Here is a 26758-nt window from a genome sequence, read left to right as displayed (position 1 = left end):
CGAATAAAAATACTAAACATGGTGCGTGTATTAATGCATCGTGTAAGCATAATGGCGAGTTCCTCGACATCGAAAACATTTATTTTACCCCGGGAGTTTCAGCCGCAGTTTCACCCACCGAAATTATTGTTTATGATGTATTTACGCCAGTGCCCGTGTAAATATACGAACTCGCACATCCGAGAAATACGCGCATAAATATGTAATAGAAATGTATTTGTATCGATTCCCGCGTGGACCGAGGGGTATACGTGTGTTGGGAACACACGGGTGGCATAAAAGTGTGTATATATGTGTGTTAAATATGTGTTAAGGCGAACGTGGAACCCCCCCCGAGCCGGTTCTTACAGTATAAATCAAAATGCCCAAATATTCAATTATGCTTGCATTGTTTTGGTGCATAACAAGGGACGTCCCAGTGAATTAATGTAGCTAAAGCGCGCGCGCGCTTGCACCTGCAAATTTACCTTCGTAAAACTTGCACTTTCATTCGTACTGACCCGCGCACACAGCCTTGTTATACTTGAATGAAAAATGTGTCTTTTGAGTTCCAACTATGCACGATAATTGGTATGCCAAAATAAAAGATTATCCTAAGGAGAGTTGCCTCTTTCCTATACGCCTCTATACGATCGAAAAGTTGTCAATTAAAATTACAATAATATATAAATAAATATTGCTCGTGAAATATTTTTAACATAATTAAATTGAATCTCAAATTATCTAAAATGTAAAAAAATTCTTAACATTATACTATTTTTCTTAGGATTATAGAAATTTTATTGTAGATACTTTGTTGCACCAATAAAATCGGTATGTTGGAATATCTTTTTTACGTCTCTTGCCAGTTCCTGGAAGATATATCTTATGAGTAATCTTGCGCATTGGCAGAATTTTTGAAGTTTTTATTAGACTCACCCTCCTAATTCTATTATAACACATTTGAATTGGTCAAGGAGCAGCAAATTCTTCAGCAAAGCTTCAAGACGGCTAAAGTCCGAAATCGACCTGGCCTCGCTACCTCGTAAAATTCAACAGTGACAAGTTACAAGCGAAAAACTTGGCCGATTGGTAGTTTACAGCGTCAAGGTAGCCAAGGGTCGATTGGCATGCCGATCTTTTTTTTCAATCTGTTTGAATAAAATTTCTATAAGGGCACATAGACTTTTTTATTTCTGCATATTTAGGCGTCTCGATAATTTTCTTATTATTCAGATTCTATAGGGGGAGGGGGCAGATTGTTAGGAAATGTTAAAACGTTTTGATTTAAAACAAAAATCAATGGCTACATCAGAAATGCAAATATAAAATATGATTATTAAGCTCATTTGAAAAGTATTCAAAACATTAATCAGCTGCATTTAATATTTAATTTTCTATTTCTAAATGGTTTCAAATTTTAGTGTAAAATTTAGACAGTACAAGTTTAACATAATTTACTATTATTTAAGAATAAAAAAATGTACTCTTTCTTTCGAATTTAATATACTTATCTCTTAAGTCTAAATCAGAATATATTAGTATTATGACAATTAACATTTTTTGTCACAAATCATGTCTTTACAAAATTAACTGAAACTTTCATATTTAGCAGCTTACAAAAAGAAATAGAATTGTGGTAAAGATACAAGAAATAAAGAAAATTAACAAAATTTGTGCGTGGGCTAAAAATACTCATTTGTGAACCCAAATATCCAGCGCTATTTTTGTTGGTCCCTACACGCTACACTGCCTTATTCTCTATTTAGTTCAAAAAATAGAATAGCATAAACCAACAATAATGCGATTGCATGCAATTTATTGCCATATTCACAAACTTCACTCGAAATAAAAGGAGCCTCGAAATCTATAGCTTAAGTAACATATACTGTAGTATTCGAGGCTCCTTGAGAATTGAGTGATGATTCTGAACACAATCTTAAATTCTACAGAGTTTATACCCATACTCAAAAACTGCAAGCTTCGAAATGTTCCAAATAGTAGCATGAAACAAAAGATAAAAACTGCTAAATTTACTTACGTGAAATATTTTGCTTCGCGATTACAATGTCCTGTACGAATTTCAACTGTTGGCAAGATTCCAACTGTGCAAAGTGTCATACATATTTCATCCATATTCCCTTCGCACACTGTAGTTATTCATTTATTCAATGAATTTTTAATTTTCAAAATACGAAGAGTAGACCTTTTATCCTCGCTCTGTTCTATACACACACAGAAAATAAATAATTAACAATCAATTTGCTGAACATTGTAAGAGAGAGCAGAAAAAACCTAATCATTGGCTAGAAAAATCTTTCTAATAATCTTCAAAGGATCAACATATCATCACGTACACGACACATGAATTCCAATCGATCGGATTGGCTGGAATAGTATCGCAAAGTCATCAAATGAATTCTCCACGTAGCAATCAGAAATCAACCGAGGCTGTTACAACGCGACACGAATGATCGCGTAATCTTTATCGTCCCACCATTTCAGATCTTTTAAACCCTCCACCGCTCAGTCTTAAATTGTTTCCGAAAGACGAATGATATTATGCAGCGAAACATTCAATAAATTTTTCATTTCTCATCGCTACCGTTCATATGCAACATACTTTATCCAACTCGTGCAATTTCGTCTGTGTGAAGCAGAATAAATTTTTATTTATTTAAAAAAAAGTAAGCCTAATATTGACACTCAAACACCATATACACTACATCGAACACTGAACAACTTCGACCACAGAAGAGTCAAAATTCAGCTTGGAATTAATGAAAACAAGCTCTGATACAGCAGAAAAAAATTTAAAAGAGGCGTATACTCTCTTATTTAATTGCTTATTGAAAAACGACGTTGGGTGAGTGAATTTATGCACACGAAGATTGAAACGAGGTTTAATCATCGTGTTGCTGGGATATTGGTCGAAAAGATAGGACCGTTTGGCGTGACAGGAAGGAATTAGGATACAACGTTCTTATAGCATCACATAATTTCCAGTTATAATTACGGACAGTCATTATAGTTAGAGGCCATGCGACAAAATATCTGGAGAAATCCGAGGAAAACCAAACAACTTACTGATCAGCATGAAACACGAATAATCCTACTTCGATACTAATTACATTATTATAATTAATTAAAAATATTTTCAATCAGATATATATAATCATCTGTAATTTTTAAAAATCAGCTCACTTTTCCAAAGTTTTGTTTTCTCCTTTTCCTCTCGCACATGGTTTTTATAATATTCTTTTTTTATCGTGTAAACATAACGAGTCTTAACACGTATATATGTATAGCAGTTGCCAGTAGTCCATATTTACGTTAAACGTCCTCCCATAGCCCGAGGTACGAAACGGCTATGATCGTTAGTTCAGATTTTCCTATAAACGATCCTGACTACGGAAATTTTTCCCCCCCATTCTGCTTATATTAACTAACGACCCCCTTCCCCCCTTCTGCTATCTAATTTTTATTTATTTGATTGTTCCATAATTCCCAAAGTTTAACGATAACATCGTATAAACTTGTATACCAGTTGCCACTTTTCTGTTTATATTTTCTCAGTTTTTGCAAACTTAACATTAATAATATTTACGAAAATAATGTGCTTATTATCAGGATCAATAAAATATTTGGGCAAAAAACATAATAAATTTATGGTCCAATTTAGAATGATTTTATTCAGAGGTTCGAGATCTGTGAAATTTGACCTTGGAGTTAAGTAAAAGGATAAACACTATTCTCTCTCTCTCTCTCTCTCGAAATTAGTAAAAACTGTGCGTCAGCTCGTAAAAAGTTAGACCTTCAAATTGGATTTGGATCACTCATGATTAACTTCAATCGGATTCGGTATTCTAATCCTAAATAATCCAAATGGCCACGTCTGTCTGAATTATTAATAATATTTAGCTATAAATGAAGATATGACGAAACAGAATCATCATTAGCGAAAGATAAATAAAAATAAGTGTTAGTTTATTGGAACGTGATTGTAATAATTAATAATATAAGGTGTTAAGTACCCATGATCTTGAATTATTGAACAATTTTTAGTTTCCATAAAGTATTTAGCAATAATTTATAAAGATTTGAAAAATTTGATAATAGTGAAAATTATACTACATGGTCTCATATTTTTAATGCACTAAGGTCAATTAAAAATTTAATTTAATTGCTGCGGCAAGGAATATTATTTATAGAAAATTGATGTGAATCAACTTTTTTTATCGCTCTCCCTCTTGAATATTTCTTTACTGCTTACAGATTGCACGTTCTTGTAGTTCACTTCGAACATTATCTTCTTTGAGTATTAGATTTTTATTCACATGCACAATTCGCACGTGCATGAGTCATGGATGCCTTATATATTTGTTAACGAGTTAAATGTAAAAAATATAACTGATCATTTTTATCGTCAAGTAAAGATACGTATGCCAGCTTAAAACTGTAATTTTAATAAAAATACGTGTTAATATATATAGTATGATTACATGTACCAGTAAATTAAACGTAAAAGAAAATAATATAATTGTAATTCATCTACATGTTCATCTGTCAATTCATATTATTATTTTAAAATTCTCTGTATGCAGATTTTTAGTTGTTGCCTATTTTGATTTCAAAACACTATATAAAAAAAGGGATTTTCCATTTGTCTATATGAACCCTACAATTTCTATATGGTTAACAGTTTGTTATAAAAAATATTCCACAAGTTCGCAGATAGTTGATTAATTATAGTTTGATAAGAAGAAATGGTTTGAAATGTTTTTTATCATTTTTAGTCGTGTCCATCAAAGTTTTTCACGCGATGTTGACAATTTAGAATGAACTTATCTATCACGAGAGTTGTCCAGAACGATCAAAATACACCGTAAAATTTTATATAATCCCATCTATTAGAAATTAAACTACCTAGAAACTATATTTTATGCAATCATGCTTTACTTATTTTATTTGAAATTTTATTGCTTGTGATAGCTGTTTGCCAATAATAGCAATAATAAATACAAAAGAAACATCGTTTACTGCTCTAAACGATTTTAGTTCAATAAGAAAAATATATTGCTACATTTAATAACAGACTGATGATTTCCCGCTCGATGATACAAAAATATATTTAAAAAAAAAAATTTTATTTATATATTTAAATTATTTACGTTGCAGAACTTTTACGAGATATTCTAATACAGATAAAATAAGGATGTAAAGAAAAAAAAATTAAAATATGATAATAAAAATTATTTTAAATAAAAACATATTAAACATTCCACGTATTCATTTACGATACAGGTATAAAAAGTTGCAAAAAACTGTACTCGTTACTAAATTTCTGAAGCGACAGATATAATTTAAACAACTACCATGAATCTGTATTTATTAGCTTTACTTTTGGTTTGGTCTGGAATTACGATTAGCAGTGTATTTTCGGAAAGCGATTATTTTAATCTTTGTCTGAAGAGTTTACCTAATATTAGAGTAAGTAAATTGCTATTACAAATTTTATATATAACATGTTGATTATTCGTATTCAGTCTTCCCTAATTTTGTATCAGAAATGGGGTCATGCATCAATGTCAAAAGAAGAAAACAAAATATTGCAACGTGCTATTCAAAGGTGTAACGAAGATTTTGGAAGTGGTAAATAGATTAACGATTTTTATCTGATATATAAAATTGTAACATAATTCAAAAACGTAATATCAAACTGAATAAATATTACTTAAAAAGAACATATATAGTATCCTTTATAAAGTATAATAGGTATCATTAGACATATTTTATTACTAAATATCTTAGTATACGTACCTAGTTTTCATAGTAATAGTTCTCAAAAACTGATGTGCATATCCCTTTTTCCAAGAAAATGTCCTGCCACTATTATTTACCAGTGACAATTGTTAAGAAAGAAAACTAAATTTTTCTCAATGCACAGAGCTGTATTATTCTACAACAAAGGTCCTTTCTATATTCATTCATCCAGCTTCCATAATACCTTGACTTCCACTGAACTCATTCAAGTTCCAATTGGAAAAATCTTCAGCCAAATAAGTAGAAATTAATAATGAATTTTTGCAGAAAAAATCTACTTATATGTAATATAAAATGTTTCTAGACAGACAGAATATTATACAGGCAAAAACATTAACGCTTGTGCTCGGTACTAAGGAAACAAATCGCTTCTTTCGCTTGATACGTGGAAAGTATCACTTACCAAGAACGAAGTAACTGGAAACGACTGCATGTATAACTATAACGGCTGTCGGAAGAGAAGGAGAATGTAGGGGAGGTGTGAGGGAGATAGGATTTGTCCTGAAGTAACGAGATTTATGTGTGCAAACGAACACGTGCGGAGAAAAAGCACGAATAATATTCTCTGATTGTGAGCTGCTTATATTAACCTTATGGAAATCTGCCAGAAACTCTGTTTACTTTCTTGCGTGCAATGGTAATTCTATACAACTACCACTACTACTACTCTGCTACTGCTACTACAATTCAACTCACAAGTGATCCAACAACTTCACCCTTATATCATTATACACTAAATTAAAGGGTGTATCGAATTTTCTGAGATACTCGACCAAGCTAAATGCTGACACTCGTACTACACGATAAAACTGTTACGTGATACAATAATTTAAGAAATTATCGATAATCAAAATCAGACATTTATGTTATGCAGAATTTTATATTAAAGCGAGAGGCAAAAAGTGGCCCTAATTTTGATGAATGACGACAACAGTTTTATTAAACCATGCATATATTTGTTTTTTGCTTTGTTAAAACCATTAATTAAACTATAGTATTGAATAAATAAGGACTTCTTACCGTGTGGTTTTTGCAGCTAGACGGATAACAACATTCCAAGAGCGATCATCACAATAAGCCTAAGTTCCTTAGTATTGTAATCTCCAAACCCAAAAAGAAACAATCATGATAGGAAAAGTTGATCCAAAAAGAAACAATCGCGATAGGAAAACGCGATAAAGACTATGTCGAAATTTCTCTTCCTGCTCAACCTACGTGAGATCCAGACTCGAAATCCAACATGGCATTCCACCGGCTGATAGTCCAAGGCGGGATTTATACGTGCAGTGTAGTTTCAAATCAGGTGCGATCTGATTTGAATTAACGCTGCGAACAATGACAGCTGGCCAGTTGCAATTTAGTAAGTAGAAATGCATGGATCGGTGGAATTTCCGCATGAACGACGATGTTTTGTTGGAATTTTACCGATGACTGGTTGACGGCCTACACTTTGTCAATTCCTGCTTGAACGAGAAGTAGATGGTGTGGGCGACCTGGCAAAATCCTGAATACCGTATAAGCCTAATCCTTCGATATTAGTACGCAGGTTTAGAAATAATAAAACATAAATCGTCTGTGACTGAACGATACTCTGGTGTATCGACAGACAATAATATATTTGATCTCTTCTTGGATTTAGCACTTGATCACTCAAAGGGTTCTTTCTTCTCAGAAAGAATTATAAGAATTAACAAGCAAGTATATCAAACTTTGAACGAAAACTTATGAGTTGTGAATTTTAATCCACCATTGATGCACATCCTTACTACTGTACTATTCGCTTCTGTGGAATCCATCGAAGCCAGTGGAAACATTCGAAACCACGTGACACGCTACGCTTAGGCGCTTGACATTTGTGTTGATCAGTGGCGCTACCACCTAAGTAGTGCATTTTGCTACTTCTGCATCGTTCCTTCATTGAAGAACCGAATTCATAAACCGAACTAAGCTGGAACTTCAGCTTAACTCGCCATAGACGCGTAATGTGCCACGTATACCGTATTTGTTTTTCGTTACTGGACGTAAAATTTTTACGAATTCAGATTTATTTTTCAATAAATATCATCTATGCGATATTCCCTTTGGCATACAATAGCAGTTGCATTTCTTTAAGTTATTTCTATTAATTAAACGCTAATACTTGTAAGTGTCTGCACAAATTTTTCGCCAAGTTACCGATAGATTTTTATTCTTGGGATGCCCTGAACACCCCACACGCCCACTAACGGGTTAACAGTTACTTAAAATGAAAATTTAACTTAGCATTGTATCGAAGGTCAAAGTGAAATAAGTTGATCCTAGCTAAGATGGAAGTTCGACTTATAAATACGGCACTCTGCATTTTGTCGTTAACCCATTCCCTTCCAACCTAACCTCGGCATCACCCTCCCCCCCCAGCGTGTAAACCGACAACTTTGGATATTCGAGTACCTGTCTCTATCCATCCGTACCGAATACCGAAGACCCTCAAGACTCAATCATCTCAATCACCACTAAGCCACGTGCCTTTGTTAAGTGTACCACGATCCAAATAAAAGCACAATCTCAACAGCGACATTCTACTCTATTCAAGAGTTTTTTATGACGTGATATCGCTGCGATAATTCCGATTGGTTATGGGACAAAAAGAAATTCAGTCTGCGAGGATAAATACACCACTGCGTTCTATGTGTACACAGTTCAGTGGAAGTGACAAGGTTAGACATCTTGATTCGCGCTCGCTACGTTCGAATAACAAGTCTGAATAAAAGATGTAACCGTATTGGACGCCTTTGGGTCTTGTTCCTTTTTTCGCTTGATTTTTCTTCATTGGATTCTCCATAAACCAGGCTGGACATACCTACACTATAGCTTCATCGTGTATCAGAGCATGCCGCTCTTTGCTGTCATCTCCTTTGCGGAAAAGTAACACATGCTGCGAGCGGCTCTTCTCAAAGTGATCAATCAAAAGTCACGTACGATCTCAGACCTATACTGTTATACCATCTTCAATTACCCTTACCTTATCCATCTGTCCGTTACAATCATTCTAATTCTCTTCATTTCCCGAATTCTTATAATACAGTGAATAGTATTGTACAGCGAGACTGCTATATGCTGTAACAGGAACTGATAGTATTTCTGGAAACAAAGTCTTGGAAAAATTGACAACTTATATTTTGGGTAACCTATAAGATTATCGACAAAGACTAATACATACTATTAAATATCTAATATTTCCTTCTTTTTTTAAGGCAAAACTTTGGTTTTACAGAGTCAACAAAGTTGATTTTCTGCTTTAATCAATAATGCACTCCAGAAATTTGAGGGTGAAATTCAAATTATATTACAGAAATAATAGAACTCTGATAAGAGTAACAGCGCATACCATTATTGATTATGTATATTGGCAGATTTTTTAAAGCACTTGCTTCTTTTGAAATTTCATTTGGTAATTTTACAAATGAGCAAAAAAACTCATCGGACGGATTTTCTTCAAAGTTCTATATCCAGTGTATTACCTAACTATACTCTAAATGATTCTCTTTAATTCCTGTAAAAATCAATAAAAATACCATTAAACTTCCAACGAAGTTACTTTATTTTTTAACATCAATAAAAATCACAAAAATCATCCTATAGTTTCTAACGCTGTAAACTGAATTCCCCCTTAAATAACATCCCTTCGCAACTCAACAGAAAAAACGTGCTGATTTGTTTGAAAATAAATTCGTTTCTTGTTCACAGCGTGACGAGGATTCAAAATCGATCCGTTTGACGATGAGAGAGAAGAGATTCATCAAATTCGCATCGGTGGAATTTGATGGACAATTGTACATGACACCGCAGGACTTTCTTGAGAGCATTGTCGAATCCGAACCAAGGCGTAAGTAACGAAAGGAAGAAATTCGCCATTCTAAATGATTCTGGTCGGACCTTATAAGGTGTAGCAGGATTTTTTTAGCCTTGCGATGCTTTGACAATGTTTTCAGCGAGATTAAAGCGGCGGTGTCTCTCCGAGAAGGAATTGGAAGTCATGAAAAATGCTGTGCCTACTCTGAGACAAAGCAGCCCGCATATGTTTAGAAATCTTCGAGACAAAGGTTAGTAAACTTCTTCCGAACGTTCATTCTTTTCAATTTTATACACTTCCTACAAAATTCCTGAAAATACTTTCATTTTTCCAGTTAACGAAGCTCTGTAGTACAAACAAACTGCAAATCAAAATAATTTTGTTTATCAAGTTTTTTAATACTGACGTCTGTGCAGAGAAAAAATACAACAACGATGGAATTCCACTTGTTTCATGCTACTCGCATTTGTTTCGCTAATTACAAATCAAATAATCGTCAAGCTCGCACCTTTTCTCGCATCAACAATGACTCCCTTGTATCCTACTTTCCTTTATTTATTCAATTCTTATTCTCTACAGTCACTCGAATCGAACCTTGTTTTATTCTTCCGTAAAAGAATCAACTCGAGGGAGTGGGTGAGATGTGGCATAGAAAACTTCCTTAAAAATATCAAATTTTCACAAATATTTTAATAAATAAAATTGCTACGTTACAAAATGACGAATATCTTTCAAAAATATTCTTGTCGCAACACTCAAAATTTTATGATATCTAGTGTTTTATTTTTTTGTAAGGCCCAATCGTAATTTCTGTAGTTTTATAATTATTTGGATTTTTTATATCGTTTTCCCGAATCGTTGTGCTGTCTACAAGAGGACTCGGAAGTATTTGCAGCTTTCGACTGCGTAGACTGTGCAATGGTCGGAAAAATGCTATTAAAGAGAGACCGTCTAGAAGGTTAGGATTTAGGGTAAGGCATGAGATTAGGTTACACACAGGTAAATTTTAGCCCCCGTCATTATAACTTTGTAGCAACCAAACCACGATATGATATCGTGCCATGGGATTTTCTATTACAATAACAGCTTTGTAAGGAACTGTGCGTGGAGTACAATGAGCGTTCTTTACAGTTTCACTTCAAGCAATACCTGTAGTTTATGACTCTGTCAATAGACTCACTAGAGTATCGAGGATCCTTTTATATAAATACCCCAAGTGCTAATTTTCATCAAGTTTAAAAATGTTGCTCCCTTAACAAAATATTGATCGAGTACATTAAAAACAAACTTGTGATATTTTTATATTTGAATTTTATCTATGAGTATCAAAACAGAATTTAGTTTGTTATTATCTCTTTGTCATTTCATAAATATTTTGTCATAAAATTCTACATTAATAAAATCAAAAAGAGACAATTTAACTCTCGTTATTAATAAATATTCTAATTATTGGTTTTAGGTATAATCTCGTACACGGAGTACCTGTTCTTACTATCCATTCTTACAAGTAAGCATATTGACCTTTTTTTTTTGTTCGCCTTATTGCCATCATAAATAGAGAATAATAGAACAAATATTCTGATTTATTACAGAGCCAAAGACGGGATTTCAGATCGCCTTCAATATGTTTGACACCGACGGAAACGAGCGGGTGGACAAAACCGAGTTTCTCGTGGTAAGATTTTCTCCCACATTCCAGTGAGAATTCCAGCGACATTCCCACTGACAGAAGTGTATTAGCAATAATTATGTCTAGTCGATGATCTCTCTTTTTATTCTCATGACGGCTTAACCGTACTCGAATACCTCGCAGAAAGGATACCATTAACGATGAAGGATACCTTCAAACGTAAACAGGAAGTTTTTATTCACTTATTGAGAAATTCATTCTCATTACAGTATTTAATTTTGCCACTTTTCGTTATTTTCACTCAATTGCTCTTTTTCTACTTTATCCTGGTTTATATGAGATCTTTGAGATCCCACATTCTGTTCATTGAGATAAAAAACCATTTCAATCGTACCAACTCAATAAGCTGTAAATATTGTAATAATTAACTTTTAACACACGATGAATTTTCTGTTTCAGTATTGGTTATTATTTATTATTCTAGTAGCTTATAAAAGTTTTGAGTGGATTTGCATGGATTTCAGTAGGAAAGAGATTATTGCTCTTCGACAATAAAATAAATCAAAGAAGAGTTTTTTAAATACAGTTATATGACGTTCGTGGCTCTACAGCTTTTCCATTTCAACTGAAATAACACTAAGCAGTACTAGTGTCATAAAACTGCTCGTGGGGCTTTGATTCCAGAGGGAAAAGAGGGGAAAGAGCGATGGGGTAGTAACAGTGTCAAAGAGAAAGAGAAAAATTCTGGTTTAGCAATTCAAGCTATCCTGTTGTAATTTCATAAATTCTTTCTTAAGAAAACAATGCAATTTTTTCCCGGAAGAACCGTGTCCAAAGGATATAGAAACAGGACGAAGTGACTGAGAGGACGCTTTATTGTATTATTGTGTGGAAAACCCCTTGTTACAGAAAGAGGGGGGAGGGAGGGTAACTATATCGCTCTGGTCTGAGATTCGTGGGAGTAAATAAAGAGAGGGGAAGAGTTTGTGGATACTGACAATGAGAGAAAAAGAGGGGGAGGGGGAGGATACAGGATTCAGAAGAGCAAATAAAGAAAGCTTATGCTTCTGTGACGTAGACACGTTTGTGATTTTCCCAGATTCGACGATTGCTCGGCTGCAGTCTCAAGGAACGCATATTGGACGAAGATGCGAAACGTGCCGTGAGTTTCAGCTAATTTCCCGATCAATTAATGGATTTTGGGAAAAACGTCCAAGTGTTGACTCATCCTGCATCAAAAGTCGCATCGCCAATCACTACTGCGGAACCACCGCAGATTGTCTGTGATTCTCACGCTAATCTCTCTAATCAAGCTGCAAGAATGTGTTGTGTGCGTTCGCATTTCGTAACGTCTTCTAATCCCCATCGCCACAGCAACTTACGTGCTTTATTGCATTACACGAAATAGAACAAGTGATAATAAACAAACTGCAATGAATACCATCAGTCTGTTCTCGCAAAACACTAGAAACGACGAAAACTACTCGTAACATAAAAGAAATTATAATTATAGAGAAAATCTGAGATACGAGGTTTACATGAAAAAAAAAAAAAAAGATTAATTTCAATGCATTATATCTGAAAATTGAACATTGGAAAAATTGAGTGCTTAAAACTCTTCATTATTTTCTTAACATCCCATTTGTTTATTTGATTATATTGGTTTTATTTGAAATTTCCAAATAATGGGAACACACTGATTTCAAAAATGCTTTTTCTGCTTTTTTAGATTCATTTCTTTTTTAAACAAGAAATGTGCTTCTCTTTTACTTTATCAATTTCGTTGCTTACTTTTTTCTATCATTCTTATTCTTGGCTTTATATCCATGAGAGTAATAATTATAATTGTAAGAGAGCTTTCCGTAGTTTGCTATTTTATTTCTACTATTACTTTTCTTCTTTACACAAACAATTTGCAGATTAAAATAGTAATTTTATGGATAAATATTAGTTACATCGCATATTGTCGACGAGCGAAGAAGCATTTGTGCTAAACGTTAAACTGCGCGAGCCAGAAGTTAAGAGCAAAGAGCGCATCGTCTCGAACTCATACGTAAGTGAACAGAGAGATATTCCAATTGACACAAGAGTATCTATTCACAAAAAATTCTTCAAGCGTGATTGCGTGTCCTCTTCTTGTACCTCCACTAATACGTGTAACACTCCAGTCCATACCTGAAGATCACTCAATTACTAAATATGAAAATAAAACCGACCATGTAGCTGCACATAGCGTATATTCAATATTAAAGGATTAAGAAAAATATACAGAACATTAATACAGACATATGAGTAGTATAGCTAGGTCACCACCAAATTTCAGTCTCCACCCCCATCCCCATCCAATCGTACTCTTCATCGTAGATGCCTGCAGTTTTTTTAGTCAAGCGAAGCCGTTTAAATTTAAGGGATTAGATTTTTACGGGATGAGTGGTTAGCCTTATCATAAAGTTTAATTGGGTAAAACCGTAGGTTTTATTTAGATAGATAATTCTTCTTGCGGGGATGGGGGAGGGGGCTGAATCTCTGCCCGAGGGAGCATTTTTTGAAAAAGTGGCGGCGAGGAGAAACTCAAAAAGCAGGAGGGGGGACTCAAATTTGACGGCGACCTAGCTATATACTATACTCATATGAGACACAATTTGACGAAATAACTAAGCACAAAAGCAATCTGGACAGACACGACGTACAAGCTTCCCGATTAGAATCTCTGTAATTGAAGATACTGCGTATACTTACCTATTTGAATATTCGCTGCTGTATAGCTCCTCTACTTTGTATCAGTGGTACAGCTTTTATACTTATAGCTAGTGCTGATAAATTTTCAAATTACTGACTAATCTTGATGCATTAATCTGATCCTCGCTAATAATCCTCTAATCAATCGTTTCAGATGCGCTAGTACGGAATAGAAAATCTGTCTTTGCATTATGTATATCTTGTGCGTGTACAAAGCTCCCCCTTGCTCGTTAAATTCACCAGTAAAAAGCACTTGAATCTTTCAGATGGAAACGATCTTCAGTCACGCATGGAGAGGCCGACAAGGTATGGATAGCAAACATGATTTGAAAACGACTGCTCATGTCGATGATGATCAGGTAAATCAATTATTGAAAATTGAATTTCATATAAGATAAGAAACCACTTGTCAATTTTAAAAGAAATTGTACCAATGCTAACGAGCAAACGTATATACACTTTGTTCAGTTTTATACGCATGTTCGATCGAGTACCGAGATGTTTCAACAAAAAATCTCTTGCAGGGTCTGCAAAGACGTCATGGAACCGACACTACTTTGATGATACACTTTTTTGGAAAAGATGGCACTCACGAGCTTAGATACGATGATTTTCGAAGGTTCATGGAAAATTTGCAGCACGAAGTTTTGGAATTGGAGTTTCATGAATTCAGCAAGGGACACGATACGATCTCTGAACTGGATTTTGCCAAGATTTTACTGCGATACACTTACCTTGATACAGATGAGTAGGTTTTCTTGAAAGTAAATGTTGGGCAGTTTTTTTTATAGTAATTATAACATAGGAGAGATTGATTTGTACGTCGTATGATAGGACAATTTTTACCAAAACTCTATTGTAATTAGTTTATTTTCAAATATTTAGTTATATCACAGTAGTTTTAGTAATAATTGATCTTGTTGATTGATAATAGTACATTTTATTTTCTATAGGTACGACAAGTATTTAGACAGAATAATAGATCGTTCAGATTTACACATTGGAATCACCTTCGATGAATTCCGTCATTTTTACCAATTCCTCAACAATTTAGATGACTTTTCTATAGCTATGAGAATGTATACACTTGCAGACCATCCGATTTCGAAAGGTAAATTAATAAAAAAGAGCTTTATGTGTGTAAACAGCACTGAAGAATTTTAAAATTATGATTAAAAGAACTGCATCTTCTTAATTTAATTTTAAATTAATTTTAGATGAATTTCGACGAGCTGTAAAAATATGTACAGGAACTACTTTATCACAACATATTGTCGATACGGTTTTCGTACTCTTTGACGAAGATGGCGACGAGCAACTATCCTACAAGGAATTTATTGCGATAATGAAAGATAGGCTCACCAGAGGAATGAAGGTATAACCATATAATTCTCAATCGAGCACTTTAGTTCTTTATTATTTTTAACAAATATTCTTTTACGTTTAGTCTCAACAACGAAACGAAGGTTGGGAAGCATTTAAATATTGCGTGAAGCAGGAAATGAAAGCACCGTAGTAAAGAAGACTCATTTATGCATTTATTACGGTTTACATTAATTTTAGATTCTGCAACAGCCATTAACAACAATACTCAACTATATCGCTAATACTTATATTTTTCACATTAACAGCTTACTTCCTAATCTTCTGCACAATCTTTTATAAATATCCTGCTATAAGCATGAAAGCCAAAGTACTTAATTTTAAACACATAATATATACAGACTCTTTATCATAATTGTGTACAGTAAAATAGGACCAGTTCTGTTATAAAAATTTTAGTCTATATATATTTTAATATTATAAATTCCATTGTTAAAAAAATATTGCAAAAATAAAAATAATAAATTTATTTATAACAAGTCTCTTATTAATGTATTTTGTATAGAGGTAAACATACGAATAGCCAGATCCTAATAGAAAAATTAATTTTGTAGTCTTTCAAGTGAAATTAAGTCAATTGTTGTATTAAAAGAAAGTTCTTTATAAATAACTATTTTAATAACAATTGTAGTATATCAAAAATAACTACAAATAATTGTAATAATAAAATAATGGATAATTACTTACTTATAAAAGAAATGAACAAATCTCTAGATATTTTCTGCAGTTTTTAAACAAATGAAAGATCTACACGACTTTGCCGCTACATATTATAAAATTTGTTCACAACATGAAGAGCCTACCTACTGACATTAGTAGCGTGCGAGAATTCATACTGGCAAACACAGGTATACAGGGTAAATACGCTGCAGGTATAAAAGTAATTTGTAACATCGAAAACCTGTACTTTTCAGGATAAACCTTTGTCCTTGCTACTGCTATAATTTTAGCAACTCACTAGATCAATCGTATGTATTTCGGCCATTCGACCACCGGGACGGTAGGTCTAGTGTCCTATAACTAATGAAAATTTATGTTTAAAAATCTAGAAAACGAGTATTTTCTCTAAAACGAGTCCTGCTCATTACGAGTCGATAGATGTTATGAAAATGCTGGCTTTAAAATATTTTATTTCAATATTAATCAGATTCTTTAATGTTTTAAATCATTTCAATATATTAAAAAATTTATTTAGTTCTTCAGTTTTCCAATCGATATTTAGGAACGTTTAAGCGATTATCGTTTGAAGCAGCGCCGGAAGTGACGTGGAAGGAGGAGTCAGTGTTTTATGGACAGCCCTTGGTTCCGATGGTGCCAAAGTTTTTCAGCGGGTCAATAGAGAACAACGAGCATCCGCAGATTATCTACAACATGAAGGACAAGCTGATGCTTTTTGCTACTGTGGCTGTAGTGTTCCTCGACAAAGTGAGGAAAACGTTAGATTGGAGGAAGAAAAGAAAGTCGAAGAAGGAATTGTATGGCGCTACCGGAAGCTACAATTGTCTCAAAGATCCTCAAAGGAGTTGCGGGTGTCGCCAGCATCGAACGTCCATGTTGTTTCTTCCACCGGCACAGTGTCCCAGAAGGAACGAAGAAACCGTTCGATTGAAACGATTGGAAAGCATGAAGTGACCAAGGCGACACAATGGAAGCAACGAGGACTCTGAAGAAGAGGAACAGGAGTCAACATATAAAAATAGACATTAGCGAGTAGAAGAAATAGGAATTAAAGATAGGTGTCCTAGAAAAAATGAAGAAATATCTCAAATAAACGATTGGAAAGAACGAAGAGTCTATGGCTACACAGTGGAAGCACTAAGGGCTTTGAGAAAGGCAAGTAACGAGTAGCTTCTACAATAGTATATTGTCCTGCGATAAATTAAAACCGTGGATAGCGATTAGAGCCGCCGAAGCAACGAACGCGGCGTAAGAAAACGAGATGGAAATCGAATAAAGCAGTAAAAGCTTTGCGTTTGAGTATTTGAAAAATGTATTATTATTATGTGATTAATATTGTTACAAAAGATTGATAAGAGCGGGCGAAGGTTAGATCGGGCTGTCGAAGTCGATCAGCAGTCAGGCTGGCTGATGGCTGAACTGTAAGAGCCAAGGAACAAAATTCTTGAAGCAACTAAAGTAGTCCGTCCGGTCCGGTAGCGCACATGGCCTGCGAAACAGAGGGCGCTGATAGAACATTTTGGCAAGATGGTGTACGGTATAAAGAAGCTAGGACGAGGTAAGAGTAGTCAGTGAGGAATTGAGAACGTATGGCAGGACTTGGAAACATTTGCACTTTCAGCTGTTTACTATAGTGACTAATACGGATTTCATATTACTGATGACTGTAGTAAACAGCTGAAAAGTGAAACAATTTCCAAGCCCTGATCTACCTTAGAGAATAACTTCTTAAGTAAGCCTGAAATATATCTTGAAATTATCTGAGGGCTTTCTTCTAAATATATCTAAAAGATATCTTTACGTGTTAAAAAGTGTTTTATCATCTTAAGCAGTTGTCTTAAATTTATCTAAACAACGTCTTATGCAAGACATCTTTCCATGTTGCATATGATATCATAAAGAAGTCTTTTAAAGATCTTTGTGATATTTTACAAGATATCTTAAGACATCGCAAGAATCCCATTAGATGTCTAAAAGTTATCTTTTTGCTTATTGGGCAAGTGGCGAAAGTATTGGACTATAATCGTTATGCGATTCGGGATGTACCAGGGTATAACCTAAAGAGTAAGTCTTACAATAGTATATTGTCCTGCGTAAATTATATAAAATCGTGGATAGCGATTAGTGCCGCGGAAGCAACGACATGGCGCAAGAAGAGGAAGTGAAAATTGAATAGAGGAAGCAGTAAAAGCTTTACATTTCAGTGTTAACAAATTTATTATTATTATTATTACATTATTAATATACTGTTACAAAAGATTGAGAAGAGCGGACGAAGGTTTATAAACCGGGCTGTCGAAGTCGATCAGCATTCAGGCTAGCCGAACTGAAAGAGCCAAGCAACAAAATTGCTGAAGCGACTAAAGTAGTCCGTCCGGCCCGGTAACGCACGTGTTTGCGAAACAGAGGGCGCTGCAAGAGCGTTTTGGCGGGAAGGCCCGGTATAAAGTAGCTAGGACGAGCCAACGAGGTAGGAGTAGTCAGTAAGGAATGGAGAACGTATGGCGTCGAAGAAAAGTAGTAAGACAGTGAAAAGTCAATTCAAGGATGTTTCGGGAACTAATTGCTGTGTAGATATATGTAGAAACGCGAATTAATAAGTGTAATCGTCCGATCAAAAATAAAAGGGAGTTGGTGAAAATTATTGTGTTATTACTCTTCTTAAATCTTACAGCGCTATGGGTATGATGGGTATGCTTAAGTGGCTCAGAAAGTAAGTTTTTCTCTCTCACTACTTGCCATTCCCTTCAATATTCAGTTCTGACTATTCTTTCCACACTAATTCACATCACTCACTGTTTATAAAATTAATATTTGTATTGATCTTGCACTGGCTGAACTCGGAAATTGCAGACTAATTTCACACTGCTTGTTATCGTTGGTTAATAGAATTCTGAAAACAGAATTGTTAGTGCGTTTTATCTACGATATCTTGTTCAGGTAAGGCTCACTTATCTCGCTTTATTACACTTGTCACCTGTTAAGTTTCAATCCTCGGTTTAGTATAGCCGCACAGTCTCTTCAAAGAGCACAAATATGGTATATATGCAACATTTATGACTTGTTTGTTTACTAGTCGCGATAAGTTTGAATTCACTCGTTGGCTCTGAGCTGGAAATAAGCTCGTTTATTCGTTTTCAAGCATTTGTAGTGTTTTCTACGAAGTTTTGACCGAAGAATGATTCCACGAATTTCAGTGTTTGAACGTAAGTTGGAAAGACAACACGAGTGGCCTTTATTCGTCTGGTTGAAAACGTACGAGCAGAGGATGACGGATTCTTTGTCATATTTTGAATTTAATTGACATTCTATTCGCTTAATTTGCTTCATAAACAGTGATAAAATTGCGTTAACGCGTTTGTCTTCGTATTAAATGCCTGTTTGCTGTATCAGAAAAGTAAACGCGATATCGTGTCACCTATGACTCGGTCAAGTTTCTTTTTGGTCGAAGGTCATCGTTTTAGAATTATTCGTCGGACGCGTGCATAAAAATAATTAACAAAATTACAGTTATTTATAACAACGAGAGTACGTGATAATGTTATTCAGAGTAATGACGGAAGAGTGAAGAGTATCTTTGGATTTTGCGAATGAAATCTGATGTTTGCCATCAGATAGCAAGCTTTCTCATCCTGTGAGAACTACAAGCGTGTCGAAGGCACGGGCCAATTATTACTCTTGTAGCCGAAAACAATAGTGCGAGGAACTATTCAGAAAAATTACGCTGTTACTGTGTTATTTTTTGTTTAATAGTAAAAAAAAAGTGTGTTTAATTTATTCAAATTTTCCTGAAGCACGTGGCATTATTGATGAAGTGATAATTAGTGATGTTAATGAATTAGCTGATAACAATGTATGAGCATTGATAGTAAAAACAAACAATGGTTTCGATGAATAACGTTTTTTGCTTTCCTATTCATATCCGTAGTCACAAATAAGGCATGAAATTAATAAATGCATCGACAGTTAGATTGACATATGCAAATGAGTTAAAACTAGAACAAGGTTGAACGATATACGTATCCGCTGCTATGGGCTAGCATTTGAAATTTATTTGCCACTTTCTACCATAAGAAACTTTTCACATCATTTATATATGAACTACCATGATTCTCTAGTTAAATCTGCCTTTCATTGGGAAAAGAACGCTCAATTTTTTCATGAATTTTAATTAAACTACATTTAAATTCAATGATCCAATTAAACTCAGTTAACGATATAGGTTATTTTATGCTGTATATAAAATTATCATTTGTTTATTGATATTTTATTAAATTAATTCAAAACCTTACTGATATTTCAGAATTTTCGATGATATTAATTCTGTAAAATGAACGCTCTATTGAGCAGAATAGTATGAGGGGAGTGCTAACAGTGTTTGAATGGAAATACGTACAGAAAGTTTCATAATATAACAGCGGGAGAGTGAGATTCAAGTACTTTGAATATTTCCGGGAATGTCTCATCCGGTCTTTTGTTCTGCCACGTTTCGTACGCTTGATCCGATCAAAACTGCAAAATCTCCTAGATCCCGGAACAAAAGAAATTCGCGAACTACTCTACTTAGCTCTTCATCTCTTACCTAGAAAAAGTTAGCGGGAATCTTGCCACGACGATTAAATCCTGAAAACTACATAATTTTTTTTCTTGCTTAAAAAAACGACTAAACAACGTTTTCGAATGTAAACGTGTGAGAAATTGTGGTACTTCCGGTATGTCAAGCTTTTGTGAAAAGACGAAAATTGGTTTGGTAGAAAAAGCCTATAGTTTCGATAGAAAAAAGCAATCGATCTCTGAGAAGACCGGATGTGATAGTTTGGAATTTTGCAATTCCTGTTAAACAGAACGGAAGTAATGATGCAGCTCGAATCGTATTGCTCTGAAATCCGTGGTGAGCGAATTACTAGAGAAAGTGCAAATTCGTGGATGCAATAAATTTTTTGGTCTTAAAGTCCTAAACCGCAAATAAAGATTATTTTTAATGTTTCTAAGTTTTCACTTGACTTACTCTCTTTCTTCGATTTGTTCGCTCTGTTTTATTTTTACTCATAGATTTTTCCACTAATGATGAACAAATGATGATATTTAAGCGTGCGCCTGTGTAAAAAGAGAAAAAAATTAGTTAATTACAAACACTGCCTTTTTCATTAGCCGGGAAACATCAATAAAACAAATAACCTGGGTCTATTATGTCATACTTACAGGAAACCAGTATTGAAAGAGAAGGATGTAAAGCATAGTGAGCAGTTTAATGATATAATATAAAGAAAATAATGAATCGAAAACGCATATGTATATGCAATACCGCACCTTGCTCTTTTCATTTTCTAACTCACTTACTATTTATAAAATAAGTCATAGTACTTATAACGCAAATTAAGTTTCAGTATGCTTCTCATGCTCGAAAGAACAGAAGAAAACAAAAACAGTAAAAAAGTTTTTTTCTTTATAGGGACCGAAATCGTTGGAATTTATCTGCTGATCAAGGTGGTCTTAATAAGTGAGTATAAATAAACAACTTACGGCTTCTCACTTTGCTAAAAAAAAAATGTAGTCGTTCACTATTTTCACACTAAGCGAGACTTCACCCTCATATATTAAATTTACTAAAAGAGACGAATGTTGCCGTTTGTTATCTATAAATGTATATTCTTTATTTGTTAATCGCTTATTTAAATTAGAACACTATAGATATTTTGGCACAATCAATATATCCATAAAAGAGTTAGCTGAACAATAGCGTCTAAAAGAGTTCGGGTAATTCGTCAGTTCAATAAGTGAATGTAGCCAATCACTGTTCGAATCGCAAATCGAAATGAATCGAAGTTTCAACTTCTAGTCAACCGTAGTCAACCGTAAACACTGTACGGTGTACAATCGAATATTAAGTGACAGTTGCGCTCGTAATTGTAGTAAAGTATAAATGTTAAAATCTTCGAAAATCATAAATATGGAATATCACTCCAGTTCTATAAGGTATTCAATGAAAAATACAGAAATAATAACCGTTTGTCCGTTAATAGAAATTTCACCATAACCTATATTCACTCTAATCAGAGCAATTTGTACACATCGTATATATTTAAAATGTGGCTATATCACAGACATTAAATTCAAATAAGAATTAACTAATTATATATAGGAATGACATATTAACTTTTATAGCAATGTGATGATCAATCAACTGTAAAATGTTCTTTTGTTTGTTGAGTCCTCCCCCCCCTGCTCAAATAAACGATTATCTTTACACACGCATACACACTTCGATAATATTAGACAGTTCGAAATAGTAAACATTCACTCCTTATTGTTTTTGTTTAATGAATTTTAGCGAAGCATATAGGCATGCTCTGCAAGCATTCATAAATCGACGAAGATCGGTCGGTGATCATACATCGATCACATCCACATCCTTCACTCCTGAGAAATTGACCATCAGCAAGAAAAATAACACCAGCACAAATGTAGATGACAGCAATGAAGCTTTTGTGGGGGTTCCCCAAGTGTTGGCGTCTGAGATTTTTGAGATCGGTTGGGTAGCCGGAACCGAAGATCGTTATCTCGAGTTGATTTTCGCCGAATGGCAAACCACAAGAATCTCGTTGAAAAGATACACGCATCCAGAATGCCGGGATGCGATAAAAGCAGATCTCGAAGTTCTAACGTAAATCATTTTTTCTCTTTCTCCATTTGCATTAAAAGTTGCATGGTGTGAACATATATTTATACTCTTATTATCATAATTACAACGATCCTCTATTAAAATTTCTCACAAATTTTATTAAAGTAATTTTTGATATATGAATGTAACATTGTGTATAAAATAAAACTAAAGACAAATTTCATTTTTAGAGAGATTCGACATCCAAACGTTTTACTGTTGATGGCTACTACGTTAACGGAAGATCACGGGCTCGTATCGATTTTCGAGCCGATAGATTGCACCTTGTTCCATTATCTCCACGAGCAGGGCGACCGAATAGCCGTTCAAGGCATCGCCAACTGCGGAGCAAAACTGGCGGACGCTTTGAGACATGCACATATGCGAGGATTCATTCACGGAGCAATTAGTTCACATTGTATTTATCTAACTTCCGGTGGCTTCGTCAAACTTGGCGGATGGGAACTGGCGATTGATATGAAAAACGTACAAACATTACCTGATTTAAAAAAAAACACTAATTTATGCCTTAAACTTACATTTTACCGTTGGTATTTTGTAGCCAAAAATAGAGCGAATGTACGAGAAACGTCTCAGGAATGAAATTTTTAGATGGCTAGCCCCAGAATTATTTTGTGGAAATGACCCGTGTAAAGAGAGCGATGTTTATGGCTTAAGTTTGATTACCTGGGAAATGTGCACAAGTATGATACTACTTGCTATTTAAATATTTTGGTTATTTACGTATTTCAATTAAATGTATAAATGACCGAATAATTTTTCTCTTTAACAGCACTTATTCCATGGAATGGATTGACAAAGACAGATGTTAAACGTTATTACACCAATTGCAATCGTGGTATCGCCATAGATATTTACGATTTTCCACCTTTGCTGAATAATTTGCTGGATGCTGGATTGCAGTTGAATCCTGCCAAAAGAACATTGGACATTAATAGAATGCGCAGGTTCCTTCAAAGACTCGAAGTATGACTGATTTAATCCACAGATACAAATTTAACAAAATAATTTAATGGCACACTTTTTATAGATGCAATATGAGAATAAGGAACCCATTTTCTTTACCGCGACCTGTGCAAATAACAATAATCAAGTATCAAAAGGAGTTGGTACAACAGTCACAGATAGATCCCGTTCAAGCGCGGATATGCCAGCAAATTGTAGAATTTTTGGATCTTCAAAGGAGTCGATTACCAAACAATTGTTCCAAAATAGTGATCCTATGCCTACTTGTAAAAAAACATTCATGTTATCTGAAACTATTACTTCTAAATGTATACCAAATAATGATAAGCACTTGGAACAAGTGAACATTTTTGACGGAAAAGAACAAAAGGATTCCACAAAAGCAGTTGTAAAAAGCACAAATATTCTAGCAACTAATATACAGAAAAAAAACACTGGAACAGAATCATTAAATGGTAAAGAAAATTTACCACCGCAGAGACAAAAAAGCTTTCTGCCTAATGTTAATCGATGCCGCATCAAGCAAATATTAACACAGGATGCTACGGGTAACGTGGAAAATGTTAATTATCCTTCGATATCCAGATTGGCACTGTCCCATCGTTCAAAAATTGACTCTTCTGATAACGACGAATCGTTTGAGAGCACTCGAACTTCGATAAAACGACTGAAAGAGAAATTAGCTTTCAAAAGGAATCATTTCTTTTACGGCTCTAACGTAACTCATAAAAGTATCCCAGATACAGGTGATTGTTTAATTATACATTTGGTTTTTATTATAATTGAAAATATTTTAATCTGATTGATGCTTCTCATTTTGTTACGATAGACCAAACAGTTAAAGAAATTATATTATCGCACGTCAAAAGTAAAGATTACGAACCACATAAGCCAGCCAGTCATAAAACGGGCATAGAACCAAAACAAAGTAAATCCCCTGGTCAATATGATGCATCTTGTATTAGAACCTTGAGTCACAAAGGAAAGGTTACTATAAACAATATTTTAACTTCATACAAACTTTTATATCATTTTTAATTTAAAATTTGTAATTATTTTCATCTTATTATCCAGACGGCCAGTCCTTCATCGGAAGTTAAGGATAATATTAGATATACTCAAGAAGATATGAGTTTATTTGAATCTTCTTTATGGAAGAAAGAAAAACTCATTTGTATATCAAAAATGTGGAAAGATCCTAGTGGCATTTTAGTAAGATCAATTTCTTGTAAAATTTGTTATATTTAGATATATATTTTCAAAGGCCTCCTAGTTTATATCTACTAATGTTCTTTTTCAGTTTAATGATCCGAGTACAGATATTATAAAGCATCAGAATGACGTTCAAGCTCCCGATATTAATAAAACATATGTTATAAATGGTAGTATGACAGAAGGTAAGAGAGCCAAATAAATATTCTATTATTAACGTTATCATCTTTTTAATATTAAAAATTGATTTTCATAGGTAAAAAGGATGATGAGGATCGTAATGAGAAATCAAAATTAGATATCAAGAAAGATGAAGAAGCAGTGACGCCTGCAGCTTCTTCGATGAATATTTGTTGTTTAAAAGAGCTGAAAGATGCATTAGATAGGGCAACAGATATTATTATATCAACATCCCCTAATTTAAAGCAATCTAATTTAGAATCGGAAAAAAGAGAAACTGATAATGATAAATGCAGCCAGCAAATTCATAAAACTGATTTAGAACAGTTTTATTGTAACGGCGATAATGATGTTGCAGAAAAGAAAAGAATTGAGAGATTGAGCGAAAATGAACAATCACTATTTGGTTTTAAAATAAATGAAACCAATTTAGAAACAAAGGAGCGATCGAGTACGCTTGATGCTATTCCTTCCTACAATTTTAATTATGATTTTATGACAGGGTTTTCGAATCATTGCAATGGTTCAAAGAGTAAAGAAATTGTAGAAAGTGTATTTCCAAGTTTTACTACTAAAGCTAACAAAGTCAGTCCTAATAGTGTAAGTACTGATATGGATCAGTCGCGTCATTCAAATACCACCGATATGACTTTAGTATTAACTAATACAGACCCTCGAGAAAAGAATTGTATATCTTGCCAACCAAAAAGTTTCTTACCTAGACGACGCTCTTTACCAACTGCATTGTGTCATATCAAAACAATTACTAATGCAGCATCAGGAAAATTACCAAATCATCGATTGGTTAGTAAATTTGATAAATTATGTTTTGTACCGGATCAAAATTTTAATAAAAAATTCGTCTATTACAGGAATTACAAGATAGTACAGTTGAGGACCTATATATTGATGATGACTTTGGTGAAAGCTTAAATGTTAATATGATTTTATTAAATGATGACCCATTAACTGACGATGATCTCTTATCTGATCCATTAATTTAATATAGTAACAAGCTTAAAATACTAGCGGCCCTCTCCAATATACAGTATTTATTGTTTATAATTATTTTTTTTAATCATTACGATGGTTGTTACTGAGTTTCAAAACTTATTTCTATTATTGATAAGAATATTAGGGCAGCCGTATTGGAGAACATAATTCCATAATACAAATAATATGTAGGCATAAGTTTCTACCAGAATTATATATAAAATATTATATGTACATATATAGAATTACAGTAACAATTTGATTTAGTATCAAATAATAGTTTCACACAATAGACTCATTTCATTATAAAATGTTACTTGCCAAAGAAACCCATAATGATTGAACATATAAATAAATATAAAAATCATGAAGGAATGATTATTTATGGTAATATTTCATTTTAATCCTTTAATTTAAAACAAATATTTCAGTATCTAATATTTCAAAAAAATTTTTTGTATTATCTTATTTACTAAACAATTATATGCTATTTAGAAAAAATTCACACAACTTTGCTGTATACAAGCTCTACAGTGGCTGAACATTCATAAATTTATTTGTTTTATATTAAATTTTGATAGTGTTTTGGTGATTACCAATGTGTTCATATAACTGACATTAGTGTTGTAAAATATCATTTACAGAAGAAATATAAAAAGGC

At 33.8% G+C, this 26758-nt stretch overlaps 2 protein-coding genes and 1 long non-coding RNA gene across 9 annotated transcripts in view; 2 read left to right on the top strand and 1 right to left on the bottom strand.

Moving 5' to 3' along the window:
* The window catches only part of MICU3 (Mitochondrial calcium uptake 3), a 39951-nt gene extending 24113 nt beyond the window's left edge, over nucleotides 1-15838 (top strand). The window contains exons 1-12 of one of the 4 annotated variants that reach the window (XM_066728420.1): nucleotides 8501-8756; nucleotides 9529-9667; nucleotides 9774-9884; nucleotides 11094-11141; nucleotides 11227-11309; nucleotides 12364-12426; nucleotides 13216-13317; nucleotides 14270-14362; nucleotides 14528-14751; nucleotides 14957-15114; nucleotides 15221-15378; nucleotides 15451-15838. In XM_066728420.1, the coding sequence (XP_066584517.1) occupies nucleotides 9562-9667; nucleotides 9774-9884; nucleotides 11094-11141; nucleotides 11227-11309; nucleotides 12364-12426; nucleotides 13216-13317; nucleotides 14270-14362; nucleotides 14528-14751; nucleotides 14957-15114; nucleotides 15221-15378; nucleotides 15451-15519 (1215 nt within the window). In that variant the 5' untranslated portion in view covers nucleotides 8501-8756; nucleotides 9529-9561 and the 3' untranslated portion in view covers nucleotides 15520-15838. Of the gene's footprint in view, nucleotides 1-8500; nucleotides 8757-9528; nucleotides 9668-9773; nucleotides 9885-11093; nucleotides 11142-11226; nucleotides 11310-12363; nucleotides 12427-13215; nucleotides 13318-14269; nucleotides 14363-14527; nucleotides 14752-14956; nucleotides 15115-15220; nucleotides 15379-15450 lie in introns of those variants that run through there. The other 3 variants (XM_066728417.1, XM_066728418.1, XM_066728419.1) reach the window with 3 other exon arrangements.
* Nucleotides 478-6953, bottom strand: LOC136774246 (uncharacterized). 2 transcript variants are annotated; one of them, XR_010822760.1, is made up of 4 exons: nucleotides 6823-6953; nucleotides 2021-2204; nucleotides 919-1130; nucleotides 478-851 (listed from the first exon to the last, which is right to left on the bottom strand). It is a non-coding gene; the product is annotated as an uncharacterized lncRNA (long non-coding RNA). The 2 variants fall into 2 exon arrangements; XR_010822759.1 differs by lacking the exon at nucleotides 6823-6953 and adding an exon at nucleotides 5800-6000.
* Nucleotides 15839-18078: 2240 nt separating the features above from the next.
* LOC136774564 (uncharacterized) lies at nucleotides 18079-26627 on the top strand. 3 transcript variants are annotated; one of them, XM_066728955.1, is made up of 13 exons: nucleotides 18079-18777; nucleotides 18918-19004; nucleotides 21517-21564; nucleotides 22396-22728; nucleotides 22917-23211; nucleotides 23288-23429; nucleotides 23519-23712; nucleotides 23777-24458; nucleotides 24542-24699; nucleotides 24787-24924; nucleotides 25013-25109; nucleotides 25181-25908; nucleotides 25977-26627. In XM_066728955.1, exons 1-13 carry the CDS (start codon nucleotides 18743-18745, stop codon nucleotides 26106-26108), a joined length of 3069 nt encoding a protein of 1022 aa, XP_066585052.1. In that variant the 5' UTR covers nucleotides 18079-18742; the 3' UTR covers nucleotides 26109-26627. The 3 variants fall into 3 exon arrangements, with proteins under 3 accessions (XP_066585052.1, XP_066585053.1, XP_066585054.1); XM_066728956.1 differs by lacking the exon at nucleotides 18918-19004 and having other exon boundaries at nucleotides 18083-18777; XM_066728957.1 differs by lacking the exons at nucleotides 18079-18777; nucleotides 18918-19004; nucleotides 21517-21564 and adding an exon at nucleotides 21896-22040.
* Nucleotides 26628-26758: the final 131 nt, after the last annotated feature.

Source organism: Prorops nasuta, unplaced genomic scaffold, assembly GCF_024137725.1.
Source record: "Prorops nasuta isolate Cenicafe-Biocafe unplaced genomic scaffold, Cenicafe_Pnas_1.2 PNAS00006, whole genome shotgun sequence".
Taxonomy (NCBI): domain Eukaryota; kingdom Metazoa; phylum Arthropoda; class Insecta; order Hymenoptera; family Bethylidae; genus Prorops; species Prorops nasuta.
Note: the sequence above shows the minus strand (reverse complement) of the source record. Positions and strands in the feature narration are given on the sequence as shown.